Source organism: Hippichthys cyanospilos, chromosome 15 (assembly GCF_059441005.1).
Source record: "Hippichthys cyanospilos isolate Australia breed blue-spotted pipefish chromosome 15, RoL_Hcya_1.0, whole genome shotgun sequence".
Lineage (NCBI taxonomy): Eukaryota > Metazoa > Chordata > Actinopteri > Syngnathiformes > Syngnathidae > Hippichthys > Hippichthys cyanospilos.
This window is the reverse complement of record NC_142383.1, coordinates 7173607-7196233: the sequence shown is the minus strand read 5'-3', so window position 1 is coordinate 7196233 and position 22627 is coordinate 7173607. Positions and strand designations below refer to the sequence as shown.

General features: G+C 36.7%; 1 protein-coding gene across 5 annotated transcripts in view; it reads right to left on the bottom strand.

Annotated features, from left to right (window-relative positions):
* Positions 1 to 22627, bottom strand: part of rabgap1 (RAB GTPase activating protein 1) — an 80161-nt gene that overhangs the window by 42244 nt on the left and 15290 nt on the right. For 3 of the 5 annotated variants that reach the window (XM_088434721.1, XM_088434723.1, XM_088434724.1), the window contains 9 exons: positions 21327 to 21501; positions 19414 to 19574; positions 17495 to 17605; positions 16019 to 16085; positions 15177 to 15279; positions 14152 to 14336; positions 13868 to 14036; positions 9912 to 10005; positions 9270 to 9420 (listed from right to left, as the gene is read on the bottom strand). In XM_088434721.1, coding sequence (XP_088290847.1) covers positions 9270 to 9420; positions 9912 to 10005; positions 13868 to 14036; positions 14152 to 14336; positions 15177 to 15279; positions 16019 to 16085; positions 17495 to 17605; positions 19414 to 19574; positions 21327 to 21501 — 1216 coding nt within the window. The remainder of the gene's footprint in view (positions 1 to 9269; positions 9421 to 9911; positions 10006 to 13867; positions 14037 to 14151; positions 14337 to 15176; positions 15280 to 16018; positions 16086 to 17494; positions 17606 to 19413; positions 19575 to 21326; positions 21502 to 22627) is intronic. The other 2 variants (XM_088434722.1, XM_088434725.1) reach the window with 1 other exon arrangement.

Below are 22627 nucleotides of genomic sequence, written 5' to 3'. Positions count from 1 at the left end.
AGCACCAGAGAACATGCAACCAACCGACACGATGGAGTAAGAGTCTAATTTTTGACCCAACACCATATCTCTCATCCAGCTGAAAACAAAGCACTCTACATCCGCTCGATGATGGAGAGCCTCAACTCCGCAATATTCTAAATGCTCTGAATGAGATGAAACAATATATGCTGAAATCGAGTTGGAAAAAACTGTCTAAAGCCATGCTAGACAATGAAGACCTCATGCCCAACCAAGTCGACCACTTGGCTGTGGATAATGCTGTGGTGCTAGTGCGGCTGCGAGCCTGCTACCTCGGGCTCAAGAGATTGCCAATAACATGGTCAGAGCCGTCAAATTCAGGAACCGCGTGGATGGTGGTATAGCATTATATTAAGGCACTAGGGCCTAAATGAACAGGCAGCGGTAAAAAAAAACTCCCCATCCTGACATTCCTCGTCCATCAGCAACGACCATACCAGCCTCAAGCTGAAAACTAGTCATGCAGAGCAGGGGTCACCACTGCAGTGCCCACGGGCACCACGAAGCCCCCAAGGATCAGATGAGTAGCCCGTAGGTTTGTTCTGCAAATACCTTACAAGTGATAGAACATTGTGATTTACATTTACATTACATATTACACTTGATTTTAATATTTACAACAGTTTTTCTGAATTATTGTAAGAAATCATTAACATAATAGATGTCTTCACCTAAAAGGATATAACATCAATTAAACAAAAACACTAACATTATGACAAATGAGTAAATTAATCATTTTACAAGTGTCTATCAAACTCATAGGCATTTGTATTACACAGTACCAAAGAAGTAGCACTCAGTTTCAAAAAGGTTGGTGATCCATGCTGTAGGGTTTTTGTACCTGTGCAGGCATTGCATGAGCGAGAGTGTACAAGTGAGTGAATTTATCATTGAAAGATGTTATTAAATGCATTTCATGCATTTTATTTATGAACATACAATGTCCTTTAGAGGGCAAATCCTACTTGGTGGGAATTGACCTATCACAGGGATTTTCTGGTCTCCATTCACCTCAAAAAACAAGGGAACACATATCTAAAATGATTCTATACTGTATATACTACAAAACCATGTCTTTCGTTATCTATGTTTGCCATTAATTTACAACCAAGCCAAACTGAAATTACACGTAGATGATTATTTCAGATGGAGATTTCTTTTTTTTTTTTTTTTTTAAATGTACTGAGATTTGTCTTAAGTAAAATATGTGCCTCACCTAATTGGGGGTTTGGAGAACACTGTCTTAGACACCCATTTAGCTTGCATGCAGCCACAGCTGCCATTATCAAGAATCAATTAAAGGGCTTTGAGGGTCAAATGGGTCCTTTTACAGTTGTATCCCCATGTAACCTTAAATGTTATAAAGTTGCAGCAATGACAAATATCAATGAGAGACTAGCATTTGTAACCAAAATGTATTTGCTCCATGTGCTTAAAACCATAGAAAAATAGCATTTGAGCTACTAATAATCCATTTGAGAAATGATGAAGATTCCCTGAACTTGAACCTAAATTGCATTTTTCATGCTGTGGTATTTCCTGCACCACTCATGCAAATTTCTATGATCATGATTGTTTTCTAAATGAAACCACTGAGGTAATCCTTGTTTCCCAAACATACAGAAATAAATGCACAGCAAGAGCATAACCTGAGCAAAAGAATTTTGTAGGTCATGAAAATGCAGCAGAAATAATTACATTTCACAGCCGCAAATTGTGTTAATTAGCACCCGAATAGCTCAACAGCTTATTCTTCAGTTGTGACATTTCTGTGTTGTTGAGGCAGTTAAAAAAACGACAAAACAGTTCAGGTACAAGTTCATCAAGTTCAGACACAAGGAATTGAATATTCAGAAAACCCACTGCTGCCTGCTAAATTACTCTACACTCAGTCCATCGATCAGGTAGACCTAACACTACTTCGCAGGTAGTGAATGCAGCCACAATGTGATAGCAATGTAGCAATACAAAATGAGGCGAAAAAACAAGCAGTAGGGCCGTGTTATTGATGGCTGTCTTGTGATTTACGAGGATGAGTGTCACATAACTGTACAGCTGCAATGATTACATCAAACAAATCATTTTGAAACAAAGATTCATTTAAAATTGCCCAATTCCTTTGACTTCCAGCCTCTCAAGAGGAAATGTTACCCAGTTTCTGTATTCCTCCACGTAAGCAGATTTATTATAGTCATAATTAACCAAAATGATATGTTTTCAAACTTTTGCTTTTACTTTGGAGTGAAAGTCGATATGTTTGGCTTTTTTCAGACATTAGGCACCAAGCCACCAACTAAAATCATTTTTTTCTTTTCATTTTATACACTGCCACTTTTGGCTAGTGTTAATATGTAAGCCATGTAAATAAACGAACTGAGGACCATATGTACTGACCCCCCATTAGCTCCATTCGTATACTTATTTATTTATTCATTTATTTTTTTAAGCTTTGTTTCAGAAGGTACATGTCAAAAATACAGGAGCAAATGTCAAATTTGGTGACTCGTCATATTGGCGATGGCTTGCCCAGCTCTTATCAAAAGTTGAGACTCATACTAGTATCGGTCTGAAAAAAAGTGGGATCAACATGGCTACCTGTAATGGTATTATAAATATCATAAATGAGGAGATTAGCATACTATGATGTGATAGATGATAAGAGCTCCAGAGCAAATTACTACAGTTGTTGATTTTGTTAACTCAAATAACACCAGAATATGAGAAAGTCTAAAAGGAAGTTCGAGTTGGACAGGAAGTTGTGTGTATTAAACGGTAAAATGCTTTCTGTGTACTTTATGCATGCTGACATAATTCCTTTAGGTCTAACAGATTTGCAGATGCTGCATAAGACTAGACTGAAAGCGTCAGCGATAGTGAGTCGGCACAACCGAACCTGACATCTTAATCTCCCTCCTAGCAGACAGTTGTTCATTATAAACTCTAAAGAAGTGGCCCGGGCAGCATTTAAAGCTATTTGATTGCATCTTCTTAAACAACTTAGCCGTGACAGGCTTCCCCATCAGTCTTAATGAACCTGCGCTATAACTTTCGAGGTTAGGGGCTGTTATGATTACATCTAATTACACAGGATCCTGCACTAAAATTAGAAGCCTCATTGGATATTAATAGCCAAATGCTAGATGATCCACATCCTCATTCTAATGACTTTTTCAAGGCTGCAGAGTTTGTCTCGTGCAGAGCAATTTGCTGTCGCGTGATCGAGACCCAAACACGCACACACGCCAGCCAGCACCTTTCTCTCCCCACCCCATCCAGCAAATCCAGACACACTCCTTTGCATTCACGCACCCCCTCTGCCCATCGCACGAGGAGCTAAAAATAAATGACAGTAAGGAGAAAAGGGTTGGATGGGGAAGAATGGGATAAAGGATAGCAGCAGAGAAGCAAGGGAATAGAGCTCATCAAAGAAGAGGGGAAGGTGTGAAAGAAGTCAGAGACAACAAAACAACAATAAGAATAGGTAGCGGACATAAAGAGGAGGCAGCGAGTCATCCTGACTTGTTGAGCTGAGCACATCATAGGCCTTCGCTTTATACTCTTGGGATAGTCCGTTTGTTGGCAGTTGGGCATTTTGATGAATATTGACATCAACCTTTTTTGGAAAATCTGATTTTAAAGGGCTAGGAACTTTAGGAAGCAATTGATTTAAAATTTCAGTTAAACTTAGAGAAGTTTCTGCTGACCCTATGAATACGAATTTGTTGTGGTTTAAAAGTAGTTTAACTTGAAATGTTTACATTTCAGTTGTTTTGAAATGTTGAAAAATTTGAAGATGTTGATATTGATAAGAGATAATAAAACTACAGGGAGAAATTAAGACATGCTGAGGACCCTGGGAGCTCCCCTCAACTCTTTGTCATAATTTTACAAAAATGCATGTTTTTTAATAAACATATTCTTAATACACTTCAACAAAATTAAGAATTGGAGAGTGGGCTACTACACCCCAAAAACATGCATGGCAGGTGTATTGGACATACTAAATTGTCTTTAAGTGTGATTGGGTGTGTGGATGCTTGTGTGTGCCCTGCAATTGGCTGGCAACCAGTTCAGGGTGTCCCCTGCCTCATGTCCCAAGCTAGCTGGGATAGGCACCAGCAAGTCTTCCTCATCCCTGGTGAGGATAAGTGGCTATAGACGATGGATGGATCATTTGGTTTTTCAGACATAGGTGCTCTGCCTCATACACAGCTCCTTAGCAAGTTGGGAGTTTCCATGTAACTGCTGCTGTCATTTGGTTGTTTTTTGTATAAACCAAGCCAGAAATAGAATAGAATGCCTTTCGTATTGTCATTGTATAGCTGGTATGCATAGAAATTGAGAGTGCTGCTCCAATTGTTGAAATAGATATGAACAATAAATATAATAAACATTCCATCCATTATACCCCAAAAAAGATTTCACAGAGTTGGGTCAAAGAGATACAAATATTAGGTCTGTCCTTTTTTGACCCATAATTGGGTTACATTTGACCCAACTGTTTTTAGAGTATAGCTATATTTAATGAAGTACCCCACATTTGTTTCTCTTTAATGATCCAGTCCAATTTTGGCGTCATGTCCAACAATGACACCAAAATAATGTTCTGTAATTTTGTTTGATCACATCAAAATCTTGATTCACAGTGGGATGTTGGGAAGGGTAGCAAGGACCTCCATGCTCTTTTGGGTATCTCTATTCTGCCTCGAGTTCAATCAAGATCTTGTGTGCCAAAGTAGTTTTGAAGGCTTTATTGCCACATTAGGAAAAGATGAGTAGCGATACGAGTGTTCTGAAGTATGAGCGTGATCACGGAACAAATTAGTATCTCAAAGCAGCACTTTATTTTTCTGTGCTGCAAACAATAAAGAGTTTAAAAAATACGCTTTCAAGCTGTTGCTTTGGCAAACATTGCTTTTAAACGAAAAACCAAAGAAATTTACCAACAATATACATTTGAACTTTATTACCTGAATAATTCTTGATATGTATGCATTAGGTTGACATTTACTTTTTGCCTTTTACAAAAGGCCCCAGGTTCTTTTAACATTTATCTAACTTGGGTTTTCACAAAACCTTGGATACATTGTGGAAAAGGCTTTCCCGTGGCTAACACATGGCAAAAAAAATAAAAAATACACACAGGCAGACTCAAACTAGCCTTAGGTATTGTCGACTTAAATTTCACAATGAATTTTTTGTCTTGCTGACAGCACTTGCAGCAGTCATGCTGTATGAGGACTAAAGCATTGGAACACATTGGTTGTGCATTAAGTGACCCTATTTGATCCAAACATTGGACTTGAAGTCACAGTTCAAAAACAGTGTCCAATACCAAAGACAAAAAAAAAAAAAACAGAAAAAAAAAACATGAATCTATCCACGAAGAGAAAGACAAATGTTAGATGGAACTATTGCCTGGTTTCCAGTGGACTGCAGTCTAAATGATAACAACTTGACACCCGATAAGCCCTGTTTAGAGAGTTGATACCATGAGTGACATCAACAACTGAAGATTTGAGAATGAAATGAATAGAAATGCCAAAAAATTAAGACATATGCTAATGCTAGCTTAGTACCACAGCCTCCACTTACTGTAGCACCTGGTGTCCTTTTACTCAACATGGCCATACACCAAAAAGTGTATATAGAACACTCTCCTCCAATGTTGTTGTTTTCTGTTTTTTTTTTTTTTTTTTACTGATGTAGTGATGTATATGGTACAATGTAAGAGCATCACAACATGCCAACCGCGATGTTAGCATTGTCACACATCAAACAGATATAGCCTTTCTTTTTTTGTCCAACTTTATCACAGTCAGCTTCCACTGGGCTACTTTGGACTAGTGTATTACCAAAATCACACATAGTAGCTCTGTCAGTCAGTGGCTCCTGTCTGCTTTAATTTATGGTAATAATTAAAAATGTGGGCCATGTCTACAAAAGCCTAATGGGTTTTGCTTTTTTTGGTTAGTGGTTGGAATGTTAATTAGTCAGCATTCAAATATAATATCTGGTACTTCCAGTCCTCTGAAGTAGGGAGCCTTGTGTCTGGGTGCTACTGGGGGAAGAAAAGGTTACATTTCTAATTGCGGCCACTTTTTCAATGGCCTCATCAAAAATGGCTATGAACAGCATGTTCAGACACGCTGAGACCAGGTCAAGGGATCAAAGGCGCTGCTAGCTAGGACATAATGTGCATGGAGCATAAAGGGAGATAGACACACATGGGCTGACAACACACTATGCAAAGAGCACAAAACTCATTAGACGCTGGCACAATGCACAAACTGAAAAAAAAAAATGGAGCCTAGTAATAAATAATTAGTACATGAGGTAATAAATGATTCAGTCGTTTTGAGGTGGCTTCTTTTTTTGGAATAAGTATGGTACAATGGCTAAAAATAAATAAAAAATCAAAAACTGACATTTGTTGCCACCACTCCCCCATCTACTGTAATTTCTTTATTGCTTGCCCTCATCAGGTTGACGGTGAGTTGGAGTGCCAACTGATTTTGGTCAAAGCGCATGGTCCGCACTGAACTAGTAGCCAGTTAATTTACTAAAACACTTATTTGACTCTCAATTGTATGAACCTCAGGGGTTTACATTTTTAAGTCATCCGAACTCAAATACATACAGCATTCTTTATGTTTTTACGAGTCCAGGCATTCATTTCCAGGTATTCAAGTACTTTAGCACTTGATTCTTAGTATTAGCCATTTTGGACATTCTTTCAGCCAAATACTCAAAAAAAAAAAAAAAAAGGTCAAAAATACAAACATGTAAGTACCTGGGATTAAATTTCTGAACTTTAAAAAAGAAGCCTTAAGGTACAGCTTTGGGATTGAATGAGTTAAAGCTTTTACTATTGTTGAACATATTTTATATACTATTCCAGACACTCATGACCAGACTCGTTCTGGGTAGACTAAATAAATCGAGAAGTGTCTGTTGGACAGGCTGCACATGTTTTCCAATCTTGGAATGTTTAAAAAAAAAAAAAAAAAAAAAAAAATCAACTTTCTGTCCAGTTCCTATCAAATCAGTAGCACTGCACATCATTGTTATGATATTGTGAGTGGAAGATAACATTCCAGTCATACCATTTAAGTTAACAGAAATGACTACATAGACTGATTTTACAGAAACTGTGAAACGCTAAAGAGAAGACTAAAATAAAAAAGACTATGGTAGACAATAAGAAGAGGGCAAAGGGTAAAGTCGAGGAAAAGGCGAGACCGACATCTTTTCACCATCTGGGAACCAGGCTTGTGCCCCCGAGATGTTGCCTTTACATAAGCAGTCTACAGACTTGCAGCCAAAAACTGATTGGGGGATGGGGTGGTCCACTCAAATACAATTAGAGCTGTCAGTATTGACTCTTTTAAATTTAATTTTTTTAAATTTAAATTGACTATTTTAAATCAACATACTTGATTACTCCATTGAATAATCAAGTAATCAAATGTCCAGCGGAACCCCAAAAATATAATATTTCATTTGTTTTTATTTTAAAATAATTTACAAAAGTTGAACTTGAGTTGGAGTGGTTATAATTACTCATTGTGTATTATCTTCTACAGATATGAATTTTCCATTTTTTTTGTTTTTGTTTTTCTAGCATGCATCTATCTACAAGAAAGATTTGCGTAGAAAATGCTGGCACAGACATGGTTATGATGGCATCATTTTATTTGACCTGAAGCCGACTTATCAGACTTGATCTTTTTTTTTTTTTTTTTTTTTTTTTAATCCCAGCCTTAAATACAACAGGGCTGATTCACTTCTAATACACATAACCCTCATGGCCAGTTTTTACAAAAAATGAACGTGTACTTACAATTTATGAAGAAACGTGATTATCATACGTACTTACATAAGATCAACATGAAACATTATAACTAAAATCGCACACTATCAATATACTGTAATAAAACTAAAGGCAAGTTAAAAAAACTTTTAATTGTGACACAGTCGTTTATAAAGTACTTTTTGTTTGCTTTATTTTTGGGTGATGGGAGTGGGGTGGTGGGCATACAGTACATCTCATATCACAATTTAAAAATGTCCAATTAAGGGCTTTTGCATCGCAGGAACTTTACAGCGGAACTGGGAACTTTTGGACAAAGTTTGCATTTTTGGACTGTGGGAGACATTCCCAAAATAATAGGTCCTGGGATATTTTTCGGAACGCTGTAAGGGGGTTGCAACTCTCAAGAGACAAAGGGGCCTTTTTTTGTTCAATGGTCAGTTCAGTGGTAAATAACATTTCTGGGGTGGACTACTCGCTGCATTTATTCAAATTGTAAAATACAATTAATTCATTTTTTATGTGCCTAGTTTTGTTCCCCCTCTCTGCTAATATGTAGTGCAGTTACTTCTGTTGTGACAACATATTGATTTATATAAATGTTCCAAGGTCCTAGGGCTGCTGAGCAAATGCAACACAGCAGTGGACCAAAGGCAGTTTTTGTTCCAGGAAATCGTGTACAAGAACCTAGAGTCCCTTGTAACTGATGCAAAAGCACCACAAAATTCTATTGAGTCTGCAAAGAGTGCTCAACTATTTTTCAAAAGAGTTACAAAATAAAATACAATATTAAATATGAATAAATATTAAATATTAAATTTATTGCAAAAAGACCTGTCATAGCTCAGCAGCGCTTTGACTGTTGTCACACTTAAAACAGAAAACACCCATATGCAAGGACTAGCTCCATTTGTTGTATTGGTTCACCTCTTAGTGGCCTAATGTCTTATACGACTTTTGTACCACATGAAACACGCGAAGCATCGTATGCAAGTGACTTTAAAGAAGGTATTATGTGAACTAAATGGTAGTTTATGGAGTTTGTTCATCTTAAACCCTAATCGCTAGCATGCTAATGATAGTCACAGTTCCTAGCAGTTTAGGACATGGAAAATGTTGTGTGTCGAATCACTCATGAGTAGAAGATAAAACAATGAGTATTTACATCATTTCAACTCACATTCAACCTTAGTAAATTATTTTAAAAACAATAATTATTTGGAAGCCTAATGTTTCCCTTTATTTGGGTCATATTTTTAAGTAAATAACTCTGTGTGAACAAAATCTTTGGCCACTCTACCCCCATCCACCTTTTTGTACTCAAATTCAGCCTTAAGACTGAAAACAAGATTCATGACTTCTGAAAAATCAGCAAGTTTAAGGACACGCATCATGTACTGACAGTTTAGCATGACCAGCGCTTGTTCAGTCCTACCTTGGTGATAAGGGTGCGGTACTCCTCAACCTGGTGGTCATTGTTATGGCAGCCAGACAAGAGCTGCCATACCTCTCCACGGAGCGCCTCAGGAACGCCACTCCGCACCAGAGCTGGAAGCTGCTTTGGACGCACTGACAAATTCATATGCCTAGAAAAGACCGTGGAAGAACAGTTGTCAGGAATACGGATGGCCGACCAGATTTCATTTTTTGATTACAATAGTTGAACTGAAAGCCTGGTTAATGGCAGACCAACATCCTGGCATTTTACAAGTGTTTATGTAAGCAAACATCTGTATTCACCATGTTCACCATACAGTTCAAAAATATGACCGACCATTTAGGCCATATGTGACTTAGTACAACAATTTTACATGTATTACTCCAACACCCAGGAGCATGCATGCATGCTTTCTACCAGCAGTGCCACTGCCAGGTTTTCTGTGTGGATGTAAGCATTAAACAAGCAGCTAATCGCATGCCTTTGATTTTTTTTTTTTTTTGAACAGCAGTAATTGGATGAGAAAGGTACACCAATAAGGTAAATATTTATTTCTCTCTAATAAATGAAATTGTGTGAGCATTGGTTTCATAGTAAACACTAACACTTGGGTAGTGTAATCGTAAACAAAACCCTTACCACTTGGATAACAAATCTCCCCAAGTCTCCAGAATCTTCTCAGCACACTCTTTGGAAACATCACCAGAACCACTGAGTAATGGCTCATCATTGTCTACACAAGAACACATAATTGTTATACATAGAATTTTATTTTAATGATTTAACAATTATTGAAAGCCAGTGTTATCTTTTAAGTCAAATGAGAATGTATATATGTATACATACATACTTGTACTTTCACATCATCACAAGCTTGTGAGACTTCAGCTGAGTCAACAGTTAAATGAGTACAAGTGTTTTCTTCCTTTGGATTTTTTTGTATATTACAACAGATTATTTGTGGTTAGGCATTGAATTAATCAGATTGGCAGAATAATCATGGTTTTAGAAGTCAAGGTTATTTAAAACTGTACAAGTCTGTCAAAACCAGTAAGTTTTTTTTTCCCCTCCCGCATTGTCTGCCTTAACGGGCAGCTGCAGTGAAGCGCTTATTGTGTATCACACCTGATTGCACCTCTACTGCAGCAGCCAATCACACTGTCTTTTTATTGTTTTGTCAGCTTCAGTACCATTGTAAGTAAGCTACTGCAGCTAACTACCGCACGTAAAGTGGCTAACATGTTATCATGTGCTACTTTCAGGGAGCGTTTTATGAGATATCGCATTAGGTAGGATGCGAGCAGTCTATCTAAAGTATGGATGAAGAAGGTGAACAAATCGAACTTTGTACCAAGCAAACTAAGTTGGCCGTCTGGAATGAACATGAACTGTCTGGGTTCACCCAGCCGTATGTTCACCGTATATTCCCCCTTATAAACTTTTTATAATGTAGGAAAATGGATATTTAGCAACAAAGAAAATGGCAATATACCAAAAAAGATTTTAGAATGATATGTTTTGGAGCTGTAATTTCAATACTGTGATACTGCGATAGCGTCACGTTTTTGCTCAAGGTTATCATACGATCAGAATCGGATATCATCCCATGCCTATTTGCGGTTGTTATATGTTACAATGTTCATAAAACCAATTAGCAACATGACAAGTGGTCACAATTACTCAAATAGTTATTCTCCTTAAAAATATTCTACTTGCAGTATTTGCACTTTAAGTTGTTTTATTAGGGCAAGTGATGCCAAAACATGAAGGACTTGTGAACCCCAGTCACTCAAATCATGGAAAACTTCATATATTTCAGTAGTTATATTGAGAAAAGTTAATCTTATATATAGATTCACTACAAATAAAGTGAAATGTCATGATTTCAATTCCATTATAATTTAGAAGAGTATGGCTCAGACCAAACAAAAACTGCCACATTAATTTTTAAGGCCTTTTATCAATGTTTATTCAATCATTTCACTTTTTGAAATAAAACTAATGGAATATATTTAAAGTTTCTACCATATTCTAATTTATTGCAATGCAACTGTCAATAATAAAAGAATTGCATGTGCAACACAGACAGATGTGTAATCAATGTTGACACGTAATCATCATTAAAAAAAAAAAAAAAAGAAAGAATCAATGGCTCCACTGTATTTACAGAGGTACTTGTATGCCCTTCTTAGAATTTGTGAAAATTGCCAAAAGCAGGATATGTTTCACCTGAGGGGTGCAAAAAAATGTTTTCTCTCTGAAGAGCTGTTGTAAGATGTGTTGTTGCATAATGCAACAAACTCTAGCTCGATCATGCTCCACAGTTTTGATTCTGGACACATGAGAGGGGGAATGAACAACAACTAGGAAAACAAGTAGTTCCTTTTCATGGCAGACAGGCACCAGCGCATTGACGTCATACTGTTATCTAGCTGAACTAGTGACGAGAGCTGCATGTGGTTAGCCCCACAGGCAGAGATACCCTGTTCGAATCTCAGTCCATGTTCCAATCTCAGTTGGGTCCTTTCTGTGAGGAGTTTATATGTTCTTTCTCTGCTTGTGTCGCTTTTCTCAGAATACTTCCTCCCATGTAATAAACAAAAAGAAACATTTAGGTAGGGGCTGGGGGGAAAAAATTCTACCAAGTTGTAAAGGTCGACTAAAAATATTCGCCTCAAAGCTAAGTTGGAACCATGTTTCCAACACCGTGTTCTCCATGTACCTTTCCTGCTGACGTACGCAGAGTGGCAAGGACAACAAAAGGTGAAAGCCTAAGCCCCAAAATTAAAAGATATCACAAGATTGGGATGATTTTCAATTTTTTAAAAAAGTTACGAAATAATGTTCCATAATTGCAAAGTGGCACACCACAACAGCCCAAAAAAAAAAAACCAATATGAAATAACCACTGAAAACAAATATGCAAAGACTGTCAGCTTTGCTTGTATTGCACCACCTATTGACCAAATGGCTGAGGCCTTTTGTGTGCTTAAAAAAAACTCAATGAGTTAGTAGTTACTTGGATTTCCATTTAAAAAAATATTCGAACTTGAAGCTTCGCCAAATAAAGCAAAGAACTTCCCAAAAAGCACTAGGGCTGTATTATCAGAGAATACTGTATATCTAGTCACTACAAACAATCTATGGCTCGGTTTTAGGTGTTCAAATTTTAACCATTAGGGCGTAGTCAAGCACAAAAAGTGCCCAGTCTGTTAGTTAAGAAGGCAACCAACCGGAAGTTATTTATTATGTTGACGCATCCTCTGTAAACGACTTTAAGGAAACTATTACTTGTATAATTCACAAAATTATGCATGTGTGAACTAAATGGTGGTTAGTGTTGGTTGACCTTAAATGGTAAATAGCTAGCATGCTAATATTGCAATTGGTAAACAGCTGGAGTAAATCTTGTTCGTATCCAAAAATGTATATGTATAAACGATAATAATGAGAAGCTTCATACACTCAACTCAACTTGCGTTCAACCTTAGTAGATTAACATGTCCAAGTGGAATAGTTTATTTTAAAAATGGAATAAAATCACCAGGATAATTGATTGTGAAAAGATTTGATAAGTAAAGGTTTTGATGGAATAATGGCTAAGATAATCAATTTGAAGATTTGATAGTGACAGCCCTGAAACACTTTAACTGCAGGTGTAAAAGAGAGTGTGAATTTTAGCTCGTCTACTTGTGCCCAATGATTGATACGTGAGACAATAAACAAAATAGGTGCTAGAAAATGGCTGAATGAATTATTGGTGTGCAGAATATTTGCATACATGTGGCGGTGTCCTAAAATAAAACAAACACACACATACTGACATTTCAAGCACAGGACAAGAAGTTCTCCCACACTGCATGTGAGCTTTAACATGGCCTTGGGTGAAAAACACATTTATATCCAGTACAGCCCTCAAGGAAAGAGTTTTTATTTCCTGCTTAGGCGGTGTATAAAAGTTATGAGTGACTGATCCAGAAGTTTGTGCATGATCAGTGAGATGAATGGCGTCAACTGGTCTCTTCTTGCTGGTGAAAGATATTTCACCTTTATTTAAAGGAAACATGTTACTTTATTCATTATCATTTAAATAAAATATTTGGGCAATTATAAGGTAATATCTCTTATTTTTTTTCCGGCGAAAATCTGAATTGGCCCACAAAAATCTATACAGTATATCGGTCAAGCCCTACTATTTTTTGTGTGGGTACTTGCTATATACTATATCAATACAGTCACAATAGTTCCTGAAGTTGTCCTGTATAGCTGATGTTTTGAAATAAAAAATTCTGTGGGATGCAGGGCATGAGACAGTCTTGATGAAATACATTTGATTTATAGCCCAGAATCAAAGACTGCAATCTAAGAGATAGTAAACATATTATTAAAAAGCAGTCAGAAAATCATTGTTTTATTTTCACACTTTTCTTTCTATTATATCTACTGGATATTCCATTCATTTGTAATAGCATTTGAATAAAGTTTACAATGGTAATCAAATCCCACGTTTTTGGGGAGCCACTACAGAAACAACACAAAGATTAAGATGCAAATGTGGTTGCAAAAATGTTGAGAAACAGACAAAAAAAAATTACCTTCCTCTTCATCATCTTCGGGCGGAGAAGGTACCAAAGAACCAGGCCCACCAGGAAGGATGTCAGGACTAGCAGTGGTCTTCCTTTTCTCTCTTTCCGTCTCACTTTCCAAACTGACCACCTCGTAAAGCGTATCCGAGGAGGGACTCTTGCGTTCCTTGCGTTCCATCTGGGAAAAAGTACATGTAAGAATAAAACGTGACTGGAAAATGAAAACAAATGTATTTTCACTTTTGATTTCAAGCTTGACTTGCATTTGTTTGGCTAAAAACGGAAGTGCCCACCCTAAACGGATATACCTGTCGCAGTTTCAGGTAGAAGGTTTCAGTGTGGCTGCGCTTGCTAAAGGGCCAGAAGAGACGATCGTTGGGGGAGCACACTCTGACCCGCGTCTCCAAAAGGAAACGCACGGGCTCTTCTACTTCTGTAATGACGAGGTCCACCGCTGTCGTCATGTACATGAATTTATCTAGAAAAGGAATAAAACAGTTTAAAGATGCATAACCAATAAAACAATACTAATAAATGTTTTATAGTGTGTCATAATAGAAATTGTCAGTGGTCATTCTTCTTTTCAGACATGTTGGTGCTGTTACTGATTTTCTACTGCCTCTTTTGTTTCGTTGGCAACTGGAGTAAATATTAACCAACTTTTTGATTTGGATGTCTGCCAACTGGTTCATTAGAGACCATGTTTGTGCTGTTTGACTAAATGAAAGATGACAGCTAGTGGTAAATTAGCTGTTATTTTATTTTTTTGAATGAGAATACTTGACTGGTTGAAATCATGTGAGTCTTGTAATAGCTGTAACCCTCATAGTGTTGTATCTCATCAAAAGATTTTTTTTCCCTCAAAATTCTCTGTGTAACACCCTAACATGACAACACAATATTTCTTTTGAAGTTTTGCAAATTTCCTAAAAGTAAAAACATATTATAACAGAATCACACAGCCGAGACTTATATGTAGGTTTTTTTTCCTTCATGTTGCCATTTTTTCGATTGATGTGATCTATGTTCCAAAGAGATTTATAAATCCGAAAAATATCATACACTGTATAGTAAAACGGACATTTTGAGGTTAAAAAATAGTTCAATTTTGTTCAATGTGGGGAAAATACTTTTCAGATGCACTATATGTGATATCTTTAGCTGCTACGTGTTGTCTGGCATTTATGTCAAATGCTAATTCATTTAGTGCAACAATAAACCAATTTTCATGTGGCAATTATAACAGGTGAAAAGAGAACCAACTTGCTTTTCTTTCTTTTTAAAGTAATAAAAAGTACAGTAGCTGGTGTTTTGTTACCTTTGGGTGTTTCCTCGTTCACAGTCTGGAATTGGGGCGTGCTGGGGTTCCAACTTCCTGTGATGATGTAAGACTTCCCGTCTGAGCTTTTTCCCATTGACTCCTAACGGGGCACAAGACAAGTTGGAGGAAATTAGCTAATGCCCACACATAAATAATGACACACAAACAGTTAAATGCAGAATTATACTCAGTCAAATGTTTTGGATGATTTTTACTACCGTATTTTTCTGACTGTAAACCATACCGGATTAAAAAAAACACACCAACAAAAATTTAAAAGAAAACCTATTTAATGTCAATTATAGGCCGCACAGGACTATATGCTGCAGAGTTGAGGCATCCAATATAAAAAGCAGAAAAACACATGGTAACTGGAAGGGTTTGTTTTTTGTTTTGCAGTACCAACATACTTTCAACATAACACAGACACACTAGGATTGTAAGAATACTGCAACTACACAACAATAACATGCCTAGTTCCGTTTACTGTACAAGTGGAAAGTGTCCCCTGATGAGGAGTGAAACTGCAGTTCAAACTCAAAATCAATATTTCGATATTGATTTTTGATATGTTAAGTTATTATTACAACATTGTATGTATTAAAGTAACTTAAGTAACTTTTTGTTGTCTTGTGTGATTTAAAGTCAGAAGACCCCCCCATATATATTATATATATATATATATATATATATATATATATATATATATATATATATATATACACACACACACACACACATACATACACACATACATACATGCTCCCCAATAAACAAGTGCAATGTAAATTCATTTTAAAATCTGCCCAGAGAATGATTTAATTTCACAAATAACCCACCAGGTCTAGAAGGTGCATGTCACTATTCTTGACGTTCTTTCCAGGGCTAAGGAGAAGACCAAAACACCTAGAGAAGTTGCCAACACAAAAAATAACAATTATTAGAGTGGAATTTACAGTGATTTAAAAAAAAAAAAAAAACAGTTGCATAATAGGGTCAGCATGGAAATGGTGACAACCCGTATGTAATTGACACCTATTGAAATGGGATTGGGATTTTTGTTTCATACATTCACCACAAAAAAGATGAAAGAATAGGATAAAAATATTGTATAACGTGTTTCAAGGAAAGTAAGATTTAGCGACTTCTCGTGGCAGACAAGAAAAAAGCTTCATAATATACAAAAAAAGTTCAATCACATTAATGTTATCATTTGTGTTGTGTTGTAATAAGACAAAACAAACAAAGAAAACAAACAAAAAAAAACAAAAATATCAACCAAGTCTGTAAAAAGGTCAACTAAAAATATCCGCCTCAAAGGCGCACTAGAACCATGTGTCGCCACTGTTTTATACACAGACCTGTCAGGTGCTATCACAAGACTCAAGACAGAAATTGTTTCTTATTAGAAAAAAAAGTGACAAAAATGCACATGTATAACAGATAATAATGAGCAGTTATATGCACTCTGTTGAACTCAAATTCAACCGAAGTAGATTATTAAAAATAATAATAAATAAAAAAAAAGCTTACTCAATTATACCACTGAATATTCGAGTTAGGATAGTAGATAGCGACATTAATTACAACTCTACTGTAATTGTTTTACATAGATGGCATCTGACAGGCAACTGGTGCTTCGCTACCATCTTGATACCTTCACGAACATAGTATAGTGATAGTAGGCTTTCAAAGTGTGGTCTGTGAGAAACCGCAGTATGTGTGCTTCAAATTGTTCAACATTAGATGCCACTAAATTCACTTAAAAAACATCGAAAAACTAATATGAATTTATGGATGCTGCTTATGCAAGGGTTTGTTGGGGGCGCAATAAACTAATAAAACAAAATAAAATTGAAAAGAAAAAGGAGGCGGCAATAACATTGCATAATTCCAGTCAGTTACAACAACCGGCTTCTTGAATAGGCCTTCTTATAACAGGCAGAACATGGATATTTAACATCGCCATCCTCCCTGGTACGTCGCACAATAACAGATTTATGACACTATGGAAAAAGGAGGGCCCATCAATTACCCACTTAAAACTGTGCTGCAGCACATTAAGTAGAACACATGGCCAGTGTTCACTTGTGTGTGTTCATCAGTGAGAGGCAGGAAGCTTTAGATTTAAAAGACTGGTCATGTTTTAGACAACCAGATCTAAGAAAAACAGATAAAACCAAAAAGGTCATGACAATAAACTCCTAATATCGTTCATATCCAAGACGTCAGGGATGATTAGTTCTCCAAGGTTTACTTTGCATCTGTTCTTTGTGTGTGCCTGTGCATGAATGTGTGTGTGTGTTTTCTTTTACCGTTCAATAGCCAGTTCCTTATTGGATGTCTGTTGGACATAAATGACAATTTTTTTGTCCATTCCGGCACGCAGTTTGAAGCTTTGTTTGTCCTTGTCTTTTGCTACAGCACTGGAAAATACGTAAATAAAAAAAAAAAAAAAAATTAATAGTCAGTGAGAAATATTTTTTAAAAACAAGTATTACTGCACATCTATTCTAAGCAAATTCAGTTCATAGTTATACTTAAAAAAATACAGTAAGAAAATCCAACCAGCAGATTATCCAGCATGCTAGTACTTTGTGTGACTGTTTATCACTCACAATTCATATGTGCTGGCTGAAAAGAATCCATTTGAATACCTAAGGTGAGCACATGAAAGTGAATGGGGAAGAAAACAACAGGCTAAAAAAAAAAAAATTATATAAGAGTAGTAACCACAGGAGCTTTGGAGCCTCTTAAGCATCGCATGTTGGTAGTATCAAGGATATCTTGTTATTTCTGGTCTTAATTGCATAACCCCAAACAAGATAGCAAGTAACAGAGAAAGAGGAAACTAATTGTGTTAGAGAAAATAAATACCGACATGGAAATAATTAATTTGATCCATTCCATTTTAAGCTCACCTTGTTTAGCTGTTGATTTTACATGCATCTAATATAAATACAAAGAGTAGGGATGTTTGTCTTCATTGGTGTAGGTACAATTAGGGATGTTTGCCTTTACTTAATTGTATTCACTAACATTATTTGATTGAAGGCTTAGAATACAATGTTATTGAATTCCATTACCAATAACATAGTTTTCTACCAAACAAACTGGTATATGTGGCTGCAATTGATTATTGATTAATCATATCTTAAAGCAATTAAGGGAACGTAAGGTTTGTTCTTTAATAGTTCATTTTTCTTTTTGTTTTGTTTTATCAGTTTCCACGACACTGTTTATATGCTGTGGCTATCGGGGAGATCATTTCTAAAATAAAAATCTTCGTCATTTTAAAAAGTTGTCAATTTGCAAATTAGCTAAGTCATTTTGCGCAAAATGCTGGCTGGGTGGTTTACTTGACAAAATTACAATTGTTACTAACTATTGTCAGGCATTCAAGCAAAATACTGTATGCACAAACAATGAAAAATTATTTTTCTCCCCACAAGCTATGAAAGTTACACTATATTAATACGATCTTAAAATCAGTATACATTATTGTTGTGTGAACATTTTGTATAGGATACATTTTTGAATATACCTCACTTGAATAGATGTTTCTTGGGTTTATTGCTTTTATTAAAAAGTTAATGAAATATAAAGAATTACTTTAAAAAAAACTAGTTTTTATCTTTTGACCGCATCGCCCAACATTTCTTTAATTCTTGTTAAACAGACTACATGAGCATAAGTTACTTTCACAGTAATCATTCAAGTATGAAAAACTTAAAATGTGGATTTCTTATGGATTGTGTTCATGGAAAAGGGAACACTTATTCAAAGAGTAGGCATTTATTTTTTATACATAAATAAAAGGTATAAACAGTAGTTCTGCTATTTTTGCATACATTAATGCAAGCTAATGGTGGGGGAAATATTCTTATTAGAAATAATAAATCCCAGAGGGCCAACGAAACATATTGGCAAATCTGCTTTTGGAAAATGCCGTTCATTTAATCTATAAGCAAATGAGGGGAGAAGGTTCTAAAATCTGAAACTGAATTTTTATTTTTTAGAAAAATGTGGCATTTTATTCAAAGGCCACCACTGCCTCTACGCTGTTTTCAATGCCAGAGGAGGACTCCAACACTGTAATCTTTGTAAAAGGAAATTGCATGCTAAATGAAACACTTGAAATCAATGATGAGACATGGTTATGTTTTCTTCCATCCATACAGTGTACATTATCAGTCAGTATCGGCTTTCTTGGACATTACTTTAGTGTTCATACCTGAAAGTGCCTTTGCCATCATCCTCCTTGATTTCTAGGCTGACAGTGAAGGTAAACAAGTCGCTATCTGGTGTGAGTGGAGCGAGCTGTTGAGACGCCAGCGTTGTCTTCTTAGCTGACCGTCGGAATGCCGTGGCAAAACTGTACAGAATCCTACTCACCTGCAGGAAAGACAAGCAGAATACTGTTTGGCACGCAATGCAACCACAGTATTTACATTGTCCCATATTGATAAGAGGGAAAAATACCGATTTGAGTGTGTAATCTAATCCAATTTAGTGCGTGTTGGTCTTGAATGAAATGATTTGTAGGATGATTTTTAAACTCTGTGTCTGGTTCTAGTACATGCTAATACAAAAAATGGTGTGAGTATTTATCTTCAAGTCCACTGTATCAATAACACATTATTTAAGAGATAAAAGAGTCAACCACTAAAAACGTATGGTAATTTTATATTAATCAGAAACATGGATTAAAAATGACACAGCTTGTAAACATGGGGTTTCGATTCGAGCTGGGGGAAAAATGACAAACAAGTTGAGTCATAAATATTATGAATAATTATAAATAATATAAATATTTTGTCTTTGTGTTGTATTCAATTGACTATGGGTCTTCCAAATCATTTTTCTGCTACTTGCATTCTACACAACGTGCCAACTACATTGGAATTGGGAGTTTAACTTAATAATTATGTAACACAAATGTGTAAAAGATTACTGTCAAAAAAATTTGATTTAAGATCATTGAAAATGACAAAAAGGCAGACCCAATTTGTTGAAAGGCAACAATATGATGAGGTGCGTTTTTAAGGGCATATTGCAGGGATATGTGGAGAAGCTACAAGGAAATATAAGGTAGAACGTAAAGAAAATAAATCAAATAATCAGAGGGGATTGCGTTGCCCCTATAGACATTCGTATTGTAGGAGCACTGTGAAGGTTTAGGGGGCGAATGAAATGGCCAAGTTTGAGCTGAAGACCATTAAACACTGCATGGTGGTCTCAGGCACGCTCCAATGTTGAAAAATAGCAAAGTCATCCGACGAAATGAGCAGAAATGCAGCAAGGATAACACACACTCACATGCACACGAACAGGCACGCGACACACACAGACAGGCACGCACAAGCACACACACACACTGCCAGCCAAATGTTGGGCACATCCAGACAATCAATCATTAACATTTTCTTCACATCTATGAACAATTTGAAGGGTTCCATGAACCTAACACATTGTAAATGTTTACTACAAAAAGCTGAAGAAACAAACACCCACACAAGCTCTTAAGAGAAAATGAAAACTCCACTCAGGACATGCTCAGTTGAATTTCTTTAGCATCCTCTTACCTCCTATACACCGAAATGCCAAGTTGACATTTTTAAGGTTCATGTGAGTTTTAGCGTGACAAAAATTTTGTTTCAATATGGACTGGGGGCTCTAGAGTCTTAAAGCTGCCCCCCCACCACCACCACCACCACCACCACTTGTGAACAATACAAGCAGTGACACATCCTCTCCCGAACACCTCCTTCCTTTACTTGGTGTTTTGTGTGGGGGTTATATGGGCAGTGCAACACAGCCCGAAGTGCATGACAGAGCGCCTTTGCACGGGGAAAATTCCTAACACTGACGTGGTCCCTGCGGTACATGCTACTGGTGTGTGTGTGTGTGTGTGTGTGTGTGTGTGTGGGGGGGGGGGGGGGGGGGGGGCGCTACACAAAGTCAACAGAACTACCACCAACATTAACTGTGTTTACATGCATAGACAGCAAAGTGAGAGAACCCCAGAAAATGTTTGGTATTCTTACTCAGTCTGACCCAGTTAGAATATTTATTACTCGGTCTTACCCCTTTAGAAAGCTTAACATTGTGCAATACATAAATAATTGTAAACGAGAAAGTACTTACTGCCTCTTGGATTTGGCAGCGGAACACATGAATTCGGAAGATCTCCGCATTGTAGTGGCTCTCAGTGAATGCAAAACAGTCACTCTCCAGCGTGCCGTCATGACCGCGCACGCAGAACAGAATTTTATAGATGGGGTAGTTGGCAATCTCTGTACTGTTGTTGGGGTCCAAAAGCCTGTAAAAATAAATGGAAAGAATGCTCAACGTGGGGTATTACTTACTCTTACTGTTCATAGTAAGGATGCTCTGAATTTTCAGCTTCTGAAATTTTTTCAACAGAAAATGATAAAAAATGTATTTTCAATTTTGGCCAAAAGGCAATTAAAACGAAAGCAAAATACCCGAAAACGTATTATGTGTTGACGCAAAAAGCAGCAAGCGTCCATCCAAATTTCACATGAGCACACAAGCGAAGGAAAGGGACGTCGCTTGGTATGCAATGACGAGAAAAGCATTTCATTGGTTCAAGAAAGGAGCATGGCTGAACTTCCATTTATTTTTGAGCGAGCCAAAAAAAAAGCTGACCTACCAAGGAGGACAGGACGTCACAAGTGAATGCCATATTGCAAAGGCTAACTTAAAACTGAATACACCAAACAATACACGGAGAGCAACCGCAATAGCAATAATATGCTTTTATTTTGAAGTTATCTGTTGTAGCTGTGATACCAATACAGTTCGCTTGAGTCCCTGGGACATCTACACACTGTCATTAAAAGTCATGTTCAATCACTGATTAAGGACGCTAAAAAACGCAATCAATTACACTGTCATTTGTATGATAGCCCCTAACTATGTGTGAAGTGCATGTGGTCCATTCTAAAGCAGTCAGACATTTCAATTCCAGAAAGAAAAATAGTCAGTTGATGCATTAAACGTTAATGCAAATGTCTCCAAAATATGGGCTTCCTATCAATCTATATAAGATGAGATACTGTATATCAGGAATGATGGTGAAATTACTTTGATATTTTAACCAACTACAACAAGTTTACAATACCTAATCAAATAACTAGGCTTCCCTCTTCCACTCTAGGGTAGTATGTTATGTCATTGAATACAAATAAAAAGTAAACCCAAGTTATAACAGTTACCATGGAAAAAAATGGAGCACAAACAAATTAGTCCCCTTTCAAGAAACATAACAACTCTGAACAAGAATAGCATTATTTCATTTTCATGAATCAGTTACAGACCTGTGCAGAACACTGCTTGTGACGTTACGGTCTGTTTCCGAAGTCAATTGACTAACGTGAGGCGATTGTCGAACAATTTTTTCACCCAAGCACTTCTCATTTTCA